General features: G+C 39.0%; 2 protein-coding genes across 2 annotated transcripts; one reads left to right on the top strand and one right to left on the bottom strand.

The window, feature by feature from the left end:
- Positions 1 to 497: 497 nt before the first annotated feature.
- Positions 498 to 3,169, bottom strand: LOC145428453 (uncharacterized). The gene is made up of 3 exons (XM_080300657.1): positions 2,322 to 3,169; positions 1,614 to 1,694; positions 498 to 992 (listed from the first exon to the last, which is right to left on the bottom strand). Exons 1-3 carry the CDS (start codon positions 2,775 to 2,777, stop codon positions 498 to 500), a joined length of 1,032 nt encoding a protein of 343 aa, XP_080156783.1. The 5' UTR covers positions 2,778 to 3,169.
- A 375-nt stretch (positions 3,170 to 3,544) lies between these two features.
- LOC113036988 (uncharacterized) lies at positions 3,545 to 7,611 on the top strand. Its single transcript, XM_080300710.1, has 8 exons — positions 3,545 to 4,750; positions 4,946 to 5,064; positions 5,160 to 5,552; positions 5,632 to 5,851; positions 5,975 to 6,186; positions 6,299 to 6,446; positions 6,525 to 6,634; positions 6,965 to 7,611. The coding sequence occupies exons 1-8, from the start codon at positions 4,711 to 4,713 to the stop codon at positions 7,274 to 7,276; spliced, it is 1,554 nt and encodes a 517-aa protein (XP_080156836.1). The 5' UTR covers positions 3,545 to 4,710; the 3' UTR covers positions 7,277 to 7,611.
- The last annotated feature ends 4,909 nt before the right edge of the window (positions 7,612 to 12,520 follow it).

Below are 12,520 nucleotides of genomic sequence, written 5' to 3'. Positions count from 1 at the left end.
TGCCAAAAGTCGTTTTGAGCGAGGATTTCAAAAATTCGGTAGTTGCCCTTTCTATTTCAATGCACTGCCTAATGTGTCCGTCCAATGTCCGTCTGGTGAAACTATGTTCATTGAAATTTTCTTGCATTTCATCAAAAGTACACTCACAATGACGACATTTGCTATACGCAAAACCAACTCCTTCCTTAAATCCTGCAAGCTCATGCTGGGCAAGAGTGTCTCCACACACAGCAACAACTGCTCCGTTTAAATAAAATTCCCCATTGACAGTGTTAATCATAACACCATCGTACAGTAACTTCAAGTCCTCATTGATTCTCCGCAGTATTATATCTACCCCACACTCATCTATGTCCCTAGACTTTGCGATTGCAAGAAGTCTGATGGAAGCCAACTTTGATCTAAACTTAGGGTCTATGTTGCCTAAGGTGTAATAAAACATTAGTAGTTTATTTACACTCGCACGTGACCCTAGGGGGTTACACATTTCTATCTCATCAGAATAGAGTATCAGTTGTAAAGCAGAGTTCTTCTTTGAAAACAGTGGGTGGGTTTTGAAAATAATCATTAATGTCATACAAAAAACTGGCGTTGGGGCAACTCTGAGGTCCAGCACTGAGCATGTCAAATAGTCTTGAATTGGATAAAAGCTGTTTCAAACTTTCAATCAAAGGAATGTAGTAGAAAGACTTGTTTTTGATTGCAAGAACTCTCGATTCTCCCTTTTTAACTCTACAGGCATAATTGGAAATGATGATCTCCTCAGGTGTGACAGGGTTGAAATGCATCTGTGTTACACGGTCCTGTAGGTTTGAAGCTGCACATATGGGAAAGGGATCCTGAAAGTTGTCCAGTGTTGAAAGAACTTCTTGTTGTAAAGGTCCATTGCTGTCAGGTTGCCTTTCAAGGATGGTCTTTATTTTTCCCCTCAAGGACGTCAGAAGAGCTGTTTGATACTGTTGGACACCAAGGACAATGTTGTTGACACTCCTCTGATGGGGGAAAAAAAAACACATCAGAGACATGAAAGCGTAAATAGAAAATATAACAGAAGCAAAATGCAACTCTATTTCTTTAGCTCAAATTAATGAGCCACTGAATGTTGTAATTTACCAGTGGAGCAGTAGAAGAAGAAATCAGCCAATAATTGGCATTGTTTTGCATGACATGCCACATGCATGACTCACGTGGCACAAACACATTGCACCGAGCAAGATGGAGGAGCATGAAAGGTTACAACAGAAAAAGTGAACAAATGATTGCCTCATTTATTTTTTTTTATGTAATTCTACTTCATTTGTCTTTTATGCCTAAAAGTGAACACATTTTACACTGTTAAGCCTATTTTAAACTGTTGAGTGTGCCCAGAGTTACATACATTGCAGTGAACTGCACAACTCTTGTGCTTAACTTCTTCGTAATGTACATTTGTTCTTAATAACTTATATAGGTGAAAGTAATAGCTGAATAAAACCAGCGATGAAAAACAATCAATTAATTGCAAAGATAGTGGACAGATTATGAAAAAAAAATCATTAGTTGCAGCCTTACATTGAACCAGACTTATTAACAAGTTAACAATGACACCCCCATAATATCAGATGAAGCAGTACCTGTGATAGGTGGCATTGCTCCCGCACACCAATAGCAAATGCAGCTGCACATCTGGCAAGATCAACAGTTTCTCTTTTACCCTACAGGACAAAAAGAAAAACAATTGTGTAAGAAAAATGACTCACTCAGAATGTGTTTCAAATTCCACCAGATGCAAAACAAAACAAAGAAATATTCCAAACTGTTGTACATTTTTGCTATTAAAAGATTCATACTACAATGGATAGCTAATGAAGCTGCAAATGTTATGAACAATTTAAGAGTTATTTAATGAAACTTAACCAATCTTTATGGAATCTACTCTGAAGTTAACTGAAAGAAAAATTTGAAAGCTGCTTGGTTCATGGAGCATCTAACAACAACCAAGGCAGGTACACAACACTGGTAAATAAGTTTATTTATTATGTTTAAGTATGGTAACTAAGCCTACATTGTTGTGCAAGCCTGAATTTCAGCGGATTCATGCATTTGAAATTCAGCACTGGCCTTCATACCTATTAAAATATTCTAATCAAGTAGTTTATCTTAGAAAACACATAACTTTAAAACTATAATTTTCACTTGAACTGAGTACATTTTCTCTAGTTAGGCTTTACTACGGTTTTACTAAAGCTGAATTGGGGTAACTGTGCTTGGTTAAGGTTAAACAACACACATACAATTAAAAATTCGCGCGCGTACACACAGAAACACATAAAGTACATTACCTGATTCTGACGAGGTGTTTGAAGCTCAGCCGCGTCTTGCTCCATCACGTTCTGACTTTCCTGTCGCTCCTCCTCCAACACCTCCGATGTTACTGGGGGGTCTAGTGGTGGTGGCTCTACTTCAGTGCCATTGCCATTGCTAACAGTTTGTCTGGGTTCGGCAGTATAGTCGGCAAAAATGGCTGTACCAAAATTTTCGCCTCCTAATACATTTGCATCGGATGAAGCTGTCAGCCATCCTGTAGGCGGGTTCCCAGTGGAGATGTATTGTGGATGTGTGCGTCTGAGATGGTGGTAAAACGAGTTGAAAACACGGTAATCCTCGGCGCATCCATCGACTCCACAAATGACACGGAAATCTGGACTGCGACTGTGTGCAGTATTAATGTGACTTAAGAGAGACTTCAATGTTAACGCCACAAAGACGAAGCAAATCACACACCTCCAACAGGCCATTGTATTAGACTAAAGTCAAGCAAAAAATATGTTGCAGTGTGGAGCTGTTGCCGCGCTAGTTTGGGAAATACCAAGTTCATGGGGGGAGGGGGGTATTACAAACTGGAGCTGTAAAAACAAAAAATGGTCACAAATAAGGTAAAATGAAATAACACCTATAAGAGTTTATTTTAAATCAATGAAGAAGAAATTTACCTATCATACTGACTGTGTTTTATGAACGTACAAACCACTAAATTGTATATAGAAGCAAAAATTGAGATGTGCACCCCCCTTCGTGTTCCATGTTAGTTGTTACCCAACTCCGTTTGAATTTGGAGTCACAGGAATCTTCTGCACCTGAGCATTGAAAGAAAAACTGTGAGAGAAAGCTTCGTCAAGAAAGAGAGGTAAGCAATTTTAATTTTTCGAATGTAAGTAGTGTGTAGTCTAATCACTGTTTTAAAGTCAAGCGGACAGAATAATAAATTTAATTTGAGCGCGGGAAGGAGTAATGTAGCATGCTAACGGATGCTAGCGTTAGCTTAGCAGCCCTCGCATGTGGTTCAGAGAACATTTAGTGAAGTATCTACTGTAATGTTGTGAGAATTCCTAGCTATGCTATTTATAAGGGGCAGTATTAGCCGTTTGTATTAACTTAAGTTAATAGGCACACTGAGAATTTCTTTCAATTAGCAAGAGAGCTAATTAACCACATTCAGGGTTTTCCAATTGTCTTTGACTGATTTACTAGCTGCTTGTATTCCCTCACAAGGTGTGGGTTTAAATTAATATTTTGATATTAATTGGATTTATTAAAGTGGGCTCAAAACAGTGTTATTCAGGAATCAGGCTGGTTGGTAAAACAAGTAGCGCTGTGTATCGATTCAAAATTGAAACAGAAGATGGCAGCACTGTATGTGCAAGGATGCCAGCTGCCGTTAAACCCCGAAGAAGAAGAAGAAGCTGTATCCCAGAATTCATAGCGCGGCCTAGCTCAGTTTCCAAAAATGGCGGCAGCTAGTTAGTTTTAAAATTTCTCTTATTACTCTTTCTAGGTCACAAAATAAACGTTTAACATATTTTCAGGCGAGAATGTAGCTGTGTAAACTTCAAATATCTGGACAGTTTATCAAGACACCACATATTTTCAAAAGCGCTCCGACGTTTTCGGAGACGTCTGTTACCCACTAGCTCGATAGCTAGCCGGGGTTTAACGCTCACTAGAGCCGTGAGAACACCGGACTCCGGGCGAACCATTTTCAAAACCACCGCCGTCTTTCACTACTCAGGTGAACATGATATATAAGTCACTTAAATAACTTAAAAATGTTATTGTTTGGCTTTTTTCAGTATTTTATTTGTTCCTGAGTAAATCGGTTTGGCTGAGATTAAAGTTATAGTTTTTACACAGCTGAATAAACGTCAAGCAGACAACTGATTATCAGAAGTGTGAGATGCTGGAGAATATACTCCGGTGTCCTTTTATATTTTAGATAGCAATGAGCAATCTGCAAATTTCTTTAAAATGTAATAAACTATCATCTTGCCTTTATTTTTAGTTAGCACATACCTTAAACACTTAAAGCTATAAGCTAATGATCGTTATGTAAGAGCAGATACTGCTGGTGCAATAAGCTGTACATTTTACGTCCAATGGATGCATGATCTGGCAGCCCTAGTCAGCATAATCTTATTGATGAAATTCAATGACACAAATCTGGGTGAGTAAAAGTTCACCGGGCAATATTGTATAACCCTTTCAGACCTCAGCCGGGCTGTCTGGACATTTCTTTTCTATAATAGCTTTAAAAAGGGTAAAAATGTTGAACAATCAAAACGATTCTTTGACGTGAATCAATTTGATTCTCATGGGACTCAATTAAGATTCAACTTTTCAAATGTTTTTAACATAACACTAATTGTAAACATTTGTCTTGCAGGTGACTGAGCAATGGAGAAGCTGGATGATGTAACAGTATCTGTCCTTAAAGGTTATATTTGATAATATATTTGTGTGTGTGTGTGTGTGTGTGTATGTATGTATGTATGTGTGTGTATATATATATATATATATATATATATATATATATATATATATATATATATATATATATATATTAAAAAAACAGTTATGTTTGTGCAGTTATGTGCTTGCACAGTTTAACTGGTGTTTGTCTTTTTGTTAGCTGCAAGCATTGACGAGTGCATGCTTTTAACATTGACCCGTGATGATCTGAGGGACCTTTTTTCTGGGCCTGAGCACTTTCTCAGAAGAAAACATGTGTGGTCAATAATTCATCCTGAGGTATTATGTAAAAAATATTTAGTTCAACTAATCTCCAGAAAGTATGCTTTTATTTTAGCAGTACTTGACATTTTTATTTTCTCACCCTAAACCAGGAAGACCATCCGCTACCACAGAAACCTGAAACAACTTCTTCACCCAGGGTAGTTGCAACAGGCCCTCCAACTGCTGATGCTAATGCAAGCCAGCTGAAAACCTTGCAGCTCCCCAGTCCTCCGGAATATGTTCTGTACACCGACAGTGAGTTGGAGCAATGCCGAAAGAGTTACCTGGAGTTGGCCTGCTCCGGCAGGGAACAGGCATGCGTCATGTCAAAAGAACTGAGATGCAGATTGGTGAGAAATACAATCACAAGTATGGTGTCCCTTTTGAGAGCAAGCCAAGGCCAAATGGAGCGATACCCCTCTAAGACCGAAATCACTGCAATGGCTAAAAAAGTTGTGGAATATTATCCTATGCTGCAGGATAATGATGCAAGCGTAAAACACGTAAGTTCTTGTATTTGTGTCTCATATATAAATCATTTTGTTTTGTTCAGGGGGCATGATATATATGTATTTTCACCAGGAGAGCATTAATGCCAAGTTACAAAAAAGGCTGCAAAATATGAAAACCCCAGTAAAAAGGCAAGGACCAACACCAGAGAGGGGACGGCCCAAGAGAAGGCTCACTGACCTCTACCCAAGGGATGAAGAAGCTGATGATGAAGATGCTGATCGCAGTTCTTCCAGTGGTGCATCTACTCTGTTATCACCTGTCAGAAATTCTGACAATGCCTCCACTTCATGTGAGTACTAGTAATTTTGTAAAATGGTTATCAACACACAGCCAGTAGTAGCTAATGTTTTGTGGAAGTCTACTTCAGTAACAATGAAAAACCAAAATGCTCTTGTACTTCTCTCTATCTTAGCTGACAAGGATAGTCGGCAAATACAAGCAAGACATTACAAAACATTACAAGAAATGTGTAAGAAGGCAAAACCAAACCAAGAAGATGTGTCCCAGCTATTAGACCTCGAGTTTGAAGCCAGAAGATCCTTCATTGACTCAGACACCATGAAAGAGGAGAACAGAGCTTGCCTCATCTTGGATGCATATCCATGCTTTAAAGAATTGCATCATGTAAGTTTTTGGAAGAGTTAATAAATAATCACTTTAATTTCAAATATATTTGGTGTGGTAGTAAAGTTATTTTGATTTTATTTGTCTACTTATTTTTTTAAACCTATTGTAGGCGTTGGGTGAGCTTCGCAGAATTTTGGATCCCCACAACAACAAGTTCATCAGTCAAGTAAAACTGAGATGGGAAGAATTCTGCTCCAGGGTAGAGTTCTACGGTGTGTCAAAGAAGGCAATGAATCCACCAATGACCATGGACAAAAGTAAGTTTTACCATTTGAATACAAAGTTCTCATCCTTTAAAATTTATGTTTATGAAGGTTTGTTTCTGCTTTGTCCAGCTGAAGCCCACCTTGCACTGATGAAGGCTCTTCCAACCCTCTTTCCCACACCTGCCCATCCACCAAAAAAGATGGGGAATGCTTCTGAAGCATTTCTACATGTCCTGAAGGTAAGTTTTATAAAATTTGCTTATAAAGATCTACAGAAAATTTGGCAAACAAAATATTTCGGTCAAACATGACTCAAAAATGCTTTTTCAGTTTCAGCCGAAAGACTTAAATCTATAATTTATTGTTTTCATTAATTTATAACGTATTTAATGTACACGAGTGTGGTCACATAAGGAGTCGCTTGATAAACCATAAGTCAAAACTACTATAAAATGTGTGTAACCAACAAAGAACAAGATAATGACATCTCCAACGTTATGACCAATTCCCAGCAAAAAAACATACAATTAACATAAGATGTTGACTGTCATGTCTTTTGTGTCTTGCAGCCTACAGAAGATCCAGATGCTGTCCTCCAGAAACGAAGCTTGTCATGTCCAGTAGTGATGTTCGATGGCTGCAAGTGTGTCATTGCTGTTGGTAATTTACCAGTTACAACATTTGACAAAGAAAAAATTGGTGAGGCTATGATATATGTGATGGCATACTTTTATGCACTCCATCTGACTTACCCCAAATGCGTGGCAACCCTGCTGTCTGTCATTCAGACAGAAGTTCTCCAGGATGCCATTCATGAGCATGACACTACATCATCTTACAGAAAAGCCCTGGCAGAATGGCATGCATTTATTGGAAAGTAGTGTGTAAATTTCAGATAAGATTAGGAGAGGGCACTTCTGTTTTGTTTTTGTTTGTTTTTTCAATGTGGGTCTTATTTCTAAAATGGAAAATGTTCATTTACTCACCCAGACAAGTTTTGTGGTATTTGGTGTCATTCGGAAGAAATTTGAATCTTTGTGGTCTTCCTATGTCACTCGTCAATTTTAATGGGGCAATGGCGAAACCTCTAAGGCTGTTGAAATGTTGAAACCACTTAAACAAACTCATAATGTTGGACCTGTACTGTTCAATTGTATCTTTATTATCTGCAGGTTATTGTTAAAGTGGACAAATAAAGATGGACACTTTTACTCTGTTTCAGTTTTGTTTTGTCCTTAATCAGCAATATAATCTTAAAGTAGTGTTTAGCTAAATTTAAAAAGAAGAAATTTCTTAAAAATGATTTAATGTACTAGTTTTTAGATTATTTGCCTTGATTTGTTTGTTAGAATAAGTGTTTTATGCCTATTTTCAGATTTAATTTCTTCAACATTTTACTTAGAACAAGTGGTTAAAGCTTATTTTAGGTTTCAAGCCATGATTGGTTGCCTGGAATAAGTGTAAAAGACTTATTTTTAGCTTTATTATCTTTATTTGTGGCCTACAATCAGTGGTTAAAGCTTATTTTAAGTTTCAATTGTTCTAATTTGTTGCCTGTAATAAGTGTAAAAGACTTATTTTTAGCTTTATTATCTTATTTGTGGCCTACAATAAGTGGTTAAAGCTTATTTTAAGTTTCAATGTTCTGATTTGTTCCCTGGAATGAGTGTAAAATACTTATTTTTAGCTTTATTTAAATCTAGATATTGTTCTTATTTCAAGAAATCTTATTAAGAAAAAAACACTTACCCCATGGGCAGATAATTTCACTTGTTTTAAGCAAATCTTCACCAAAAATAAGTGTATTTTTCTAGTATTAAGGAGGTGGGTTTTTGCAGTGCAGATATCCTAAATAAATTGACTTTTGTGAAATAGAAAGTTCAGTGCCATCACTTATTCCTAAACCAATAGTTTACAGTTAGTGAAGTGTCAGTGACTTCTGGGTTGGTCCCTGATCTTCATCTTATGAGATTGTTATTTTAATAACACTTGATTCATTTAAAAGAAAAAAGAAAAAAAAGAAAAAAGAAAAAACGAAAATATTTTCTCCCTGTTTTTTCTTATTCTCTGGGTCTCAGGAGGACATTACGTCCCTCTCCACTACAAGACTCTTGTTATGTCTACAAAACAGTCATATTAAAATCATCCTCAATTCTATTCTGGCGCTGCCTCCCGACTTTTCCTGACCAGATTCTGCGGGTGAACGGAGCAGCAACCCAGACGACTCGACTAACGTACTCCCTTAATTTCACTATAGCAGGGCACGCACACATCAATGCAACCAAACACATTTTGCTATAAATCTAGTTAATTTTAGTTAGTTTTGTGAACATTCAGTACAGTTTTAGTTAGTATTCCTTTTTGTTTTGATTTTATTGCCGTTAACGCAAATTTTTCCACTTCTACTTTTCGTTATTTCATTTGTTGTCTGTAATAATAATAATCTCCTCTGCACCCTTGAATAAACACCATTAACATGATCAACCTTTTGCTGCTTGTTACTTCACCATCTTATTGAATCAACTACTTCATGCTTATGTGGTTTACGACATTATATTTATCTAAATCTCCACTTTGTGTCTAAATGTTTGAAGAATTTTTGAGGGTCAAATTTTGAGAATTTGACCATAGTGAAAGTTATGGCATTATCACCCCCTTTGGGGATTACCTGTTTCCAGTTTTGATGATATTCCTCCCCGTTCTTTATTTTTTTTCAAGTACCCCTCTTCGGTGGCGAGAAACTGTTGGTGTGATCAAGCGGGTGCTGTAAAAACAAAAGCTCAGGACAGAACAGTCACCAGTCATGTACTTCATTCAAAATTAACAAATATTAAGCTTCATATTGATCCTCTGAGTGTAATGGTACATTTTAATTTGCACTTCTAAAAACAATATTTTCTTTATTTTACTCTTGTTCTTGTGCAGCACCACCCCTCAGCACATGCCCCTGTTATTTTATCTTACTTTTAAATTGTTGACTACTTCAAGAGAGCGCCCAAAAGACGGGGACCAGTGTTTATCATTACATATCTCCATTTTGAGTGTGGCTGTCTATCATTCCCCTGTTATTCATAGACCTCGATGGAGGGTTTTTTGTTTGTTTGTTTTTTTTTTTTTTTCTAAAATTAATTGACTCTCTATAGTGACCCACTATGGTTAATAATAACATGCTCAGTCATGAGTGGGATCAAACCTTTTCTTCACTTTAGCATTTAATATTCCCAACAATATAATGTAATACCTTAATTAAAACACAGCTACTAAAACACAATTTCCTTAATGCAAACATCAGTAGCTCAAAATTAGCAACCAAAGGGTTCAGTCTGCAGTTCACACTGCTGTGAAGCTACAGCTCTTTAGTCTCTGTCATTCTTCTGTTCTTGCAGACAAAACAAAGCAAAACAAAACATCCACCCTTCTTTTACAGGCTGGGTGAATTGTCTGTGGACATTCAATAATCCTAAAGTCAGCACCGTTTTTGTCTCAGTATCAAGTCAGTTAAACTCTTAGTCGTCAGTCCATGACTTTTAGTCGTCAGTCATATGCATACATCCACACACATTCATACCAGAAGTTGCTGATAATGGAGTCTCACGCGCAGCCTATTCGAGGCTCCATCACCAGCAAGATGACGTCATCATTTTAAAGGAAACAGCTCCTTGTTTGTTTTTCCTTCTTTGGACTGGATTGACTCGCTGCAATCCTTTTAGGCTTCAGGATCAGTGTCCCATATAAGTCAATTTTCTCCCAAGCTCATTATAATCATGGAGAAAAAATACTTTGCGACTGTTTTCAATAAGAATATTTTATAGCGCTTTAAAGTTCAATCTCTCAGGCCTGGATTAAAGAGCTGATTTGTTAAATCAGGAACTCACAAAATACCAAAATATCACCACCGGTGGATCACACCTCTCAGATGTTCTTATCTCAGTGCACTGTAACAAAAGCAAACACAGACGTAACCAATTAAACACTCATATAATAACAGATACTGGGGCCCATTGCAAACATGTCCAAAATTCAAACCATCTTTCTCTCTCTTAGAGAAAGAGAACAATCCAAACCTCACTGATAGAATCAACCTAGTGTCAAACAAAACCCAAAGATCAACCAAAACTCCTTTTTGCACCAACAAAACATGTTGGATTTACTTGACTCAATAGTGGACACTAGTTACACATCAACTCTTTACCTTGGCAAAAACGTAAACAACTAAGTTGAATCAACACAACCTTTTCATAATCTCTTCGAAATAAAACTCACACCATTCATTCATCATTTTCGCTCTGTACCACTGCTCCTTGTTAGACTGTGTGAAGCACAGTAAACAATTCAGTGGAGGCTTTGAGCCATAAACAGACATCACGCACAGACATTGTTTTCATTATCAAAGTGCTTCAGACCATGTCCTCTAAATCTACACAAATGCCCTCTGCGTGGCATGAAATACATTTAAGCAGTAAATAACCAATCAGTTCTTGCTGTTGTAACCAACTCCGTATTTGGATGTTTGTGTGCAGCATTTGTTAGTAAAGCATTCTTCATTGCATCAGCGTGTGTGTGTGTGTGTGGATCACTTCTCAGTTCATTGAATCAACATTTTAATTTGTGTGTGTGTGTGTGTCATTTCTCCCTCAATCAACGAGTGCATATGTTCATATGTATGTTTCTTTTCACTCTGAGTCGGTGCATGTAGATGTGTGTGTTTGTGTGTGTGTTTGTGTTCATCACTTTCCTGTTGTAGTGTTCTGGGTAAACCACGGCCTGAAGCGTGCCCTGGGTCCTGCCCTCCTCCTTTTCAGTCTGTTTGCATCCATTGGTGCTGCTGCTCAGAGTTCTGTCCATACTGGTTCTGGCCCCAATTGAGGCAGTCCTTTTCTCCAGTGTCCAGCATCTTCTCCTTATTTCGCTCCTCCTTAACTTGACCCTTTTGCTTCGGTCTTCCTTCAGGGTTTTGATACGCAGCTCAATTGTCTGGATGTCCGTTTGTTGCTTGCAGAAGTACGACTGCTGTCCGTTTGTTTGCAGGTGGAACGGCTGACATCCAGAAGGTGTATAGGAGAGTCTGCAGCTTCCACCTCCCCAGTGGAAGACCTCAATCTTTGTTCTGTTAGTTTTACACAGGCCTCAAGGCTCTCTGGGATCCCTTCTTGCACTCTCAAGCCCACGGCTGAGGTCGTAGTCGTGGTCCCATTCCACGGGAATGGAGTCCATGGTTGTTTGGGTGTCTCGGCCTGAGCGTTCAGTCCAGAGCTGGGCAGCCCAGGACGCTGAGCGATCGGAGGACGGCAGAGGCGACAGGAAGCCATCCCCCTAACGTTCGCTCCATAGCAGACCGGACAAATCACACTGCTCATCTAGCTCCAGGATGCTCCGGCCTGATTTCAAGTCCGGTGTCTTGGACTCCAAGCCTGATGGGTTCGATTTTCAGCTAGCTCCTCCTGGGCCATGCTCAGTTTCTGCTCTGATGCCTCGAGGTCTTATTGAGGGCAGAAACCTCAGAGTCTTTTCCGTAGAAATCAGATTTAAGTCCATTGATGTTTTCCTTGCTTTGCTCCACGGCCTTTTGCGGCTCTGCTGTTCGGCTCTTCTCAGAGGTCAGCTCCTGGCCGAGCCCCGACACCTGTGCCTTCAGCTTATTTTCTCCTGGTATTTTGTCCATTCTGAGGTGACCTCAGTTACTCCTCCTGTCCCTGGCACGCCCTTTTTGCTGCCCGATGGTCATTGTTGGTCCGTCACTGTCCTGCACAGTTTTAATGCAGAGTGGTTAAGGTCAGCATGGTTTTGCTCGGCCTCACTTTTCATCTGGGCTTGATGGGCGTCTCGTCACAGCTCTGTCAGCTGAAGCTGTCTTTTTCCATATGGCAAGAATGTAAAGAGTGTGTGAGAGGGGTGTGTCCAATCAGGCACAATGCTGGTGGCTTTGCGAGTGCCTCGTTTTCCAAATCCAGATGTTTATTTGTCACGTACACAGCAACAGAGAGAACAGTCTGTTGTTGGGATGGCTGAGGTCCTTCACCATCTTCCTGGCCTTGGTCCAGCACCGCCTGCTGTAGATTGAGTGCAGGTCAGGGTGCTCGGAGCGGATGGTGCGCTCAGCTGATTGCCCAACCCTCTGTAGTGCT

Source organism: Astatotilapia calliptera, chromosome 4 (assembly GCF_964374335.1).
Source record: "Astatotilapia calliptera chromosome 4, fAstCal68.1, whole genome shotgun sequence".
Taxonomy (NCBI): Eukaryota; Metazoa; Chordata; class Actinopteri; order Cichliformes; family Cichlidae; genus Astatotilapia; species Astatotilapia calliptera.
This window is presented reverse-complemented; position numbering and strand designations above follow the sequence as displayed.

Excerpts from the sequence above, each read along its gene's own strand:
- LOC145428453 (XM_080300657.1), bottom strand. The coding sequence starts at position 2,777 with ATGGCCTGTTGGAGGTGTGTGATTTGCTTCGTCTTTGTGGCGTTAACA. Across the intron at positions 1,695-2,321 it reads AAACACCTCGTCAGAATCAG|GGTAAAAGAGAAACTGTTGA; the intron begins GTAATGTACTTT and ends TTTGTCCTGTAG. Across the intron at positions 993-1,613 it reads AGCAATGCCACCTATCACAG|AGGAGTGTCAACAACATTGT; the intron begins GTACTGCTTCAT and ends TTCCCCCATCAG.
- LOC113036988 (XM_080300710.1), top strand. The coding sequence starts at position 4,711 with ATGGAGAAGCTGGATGATGTAACAGTATCTGTCCTTAAAG. Across the intron at positions 5,852-5,974 it reads TGACAATGCCTCCACTTCAT|CTGACAAGGATAGTCGGCAA; the intron begins GTGAGTACTAGT and ends TCTCTATCTTAG. Across the intron at positions 6,635-6,964 it reads CATTTCTACATGTCCTGAAG|CCTACAGAAGATCCAGATGC; the intron begins GTAAGTTTTATA and ends TGTGTCTTGCAG.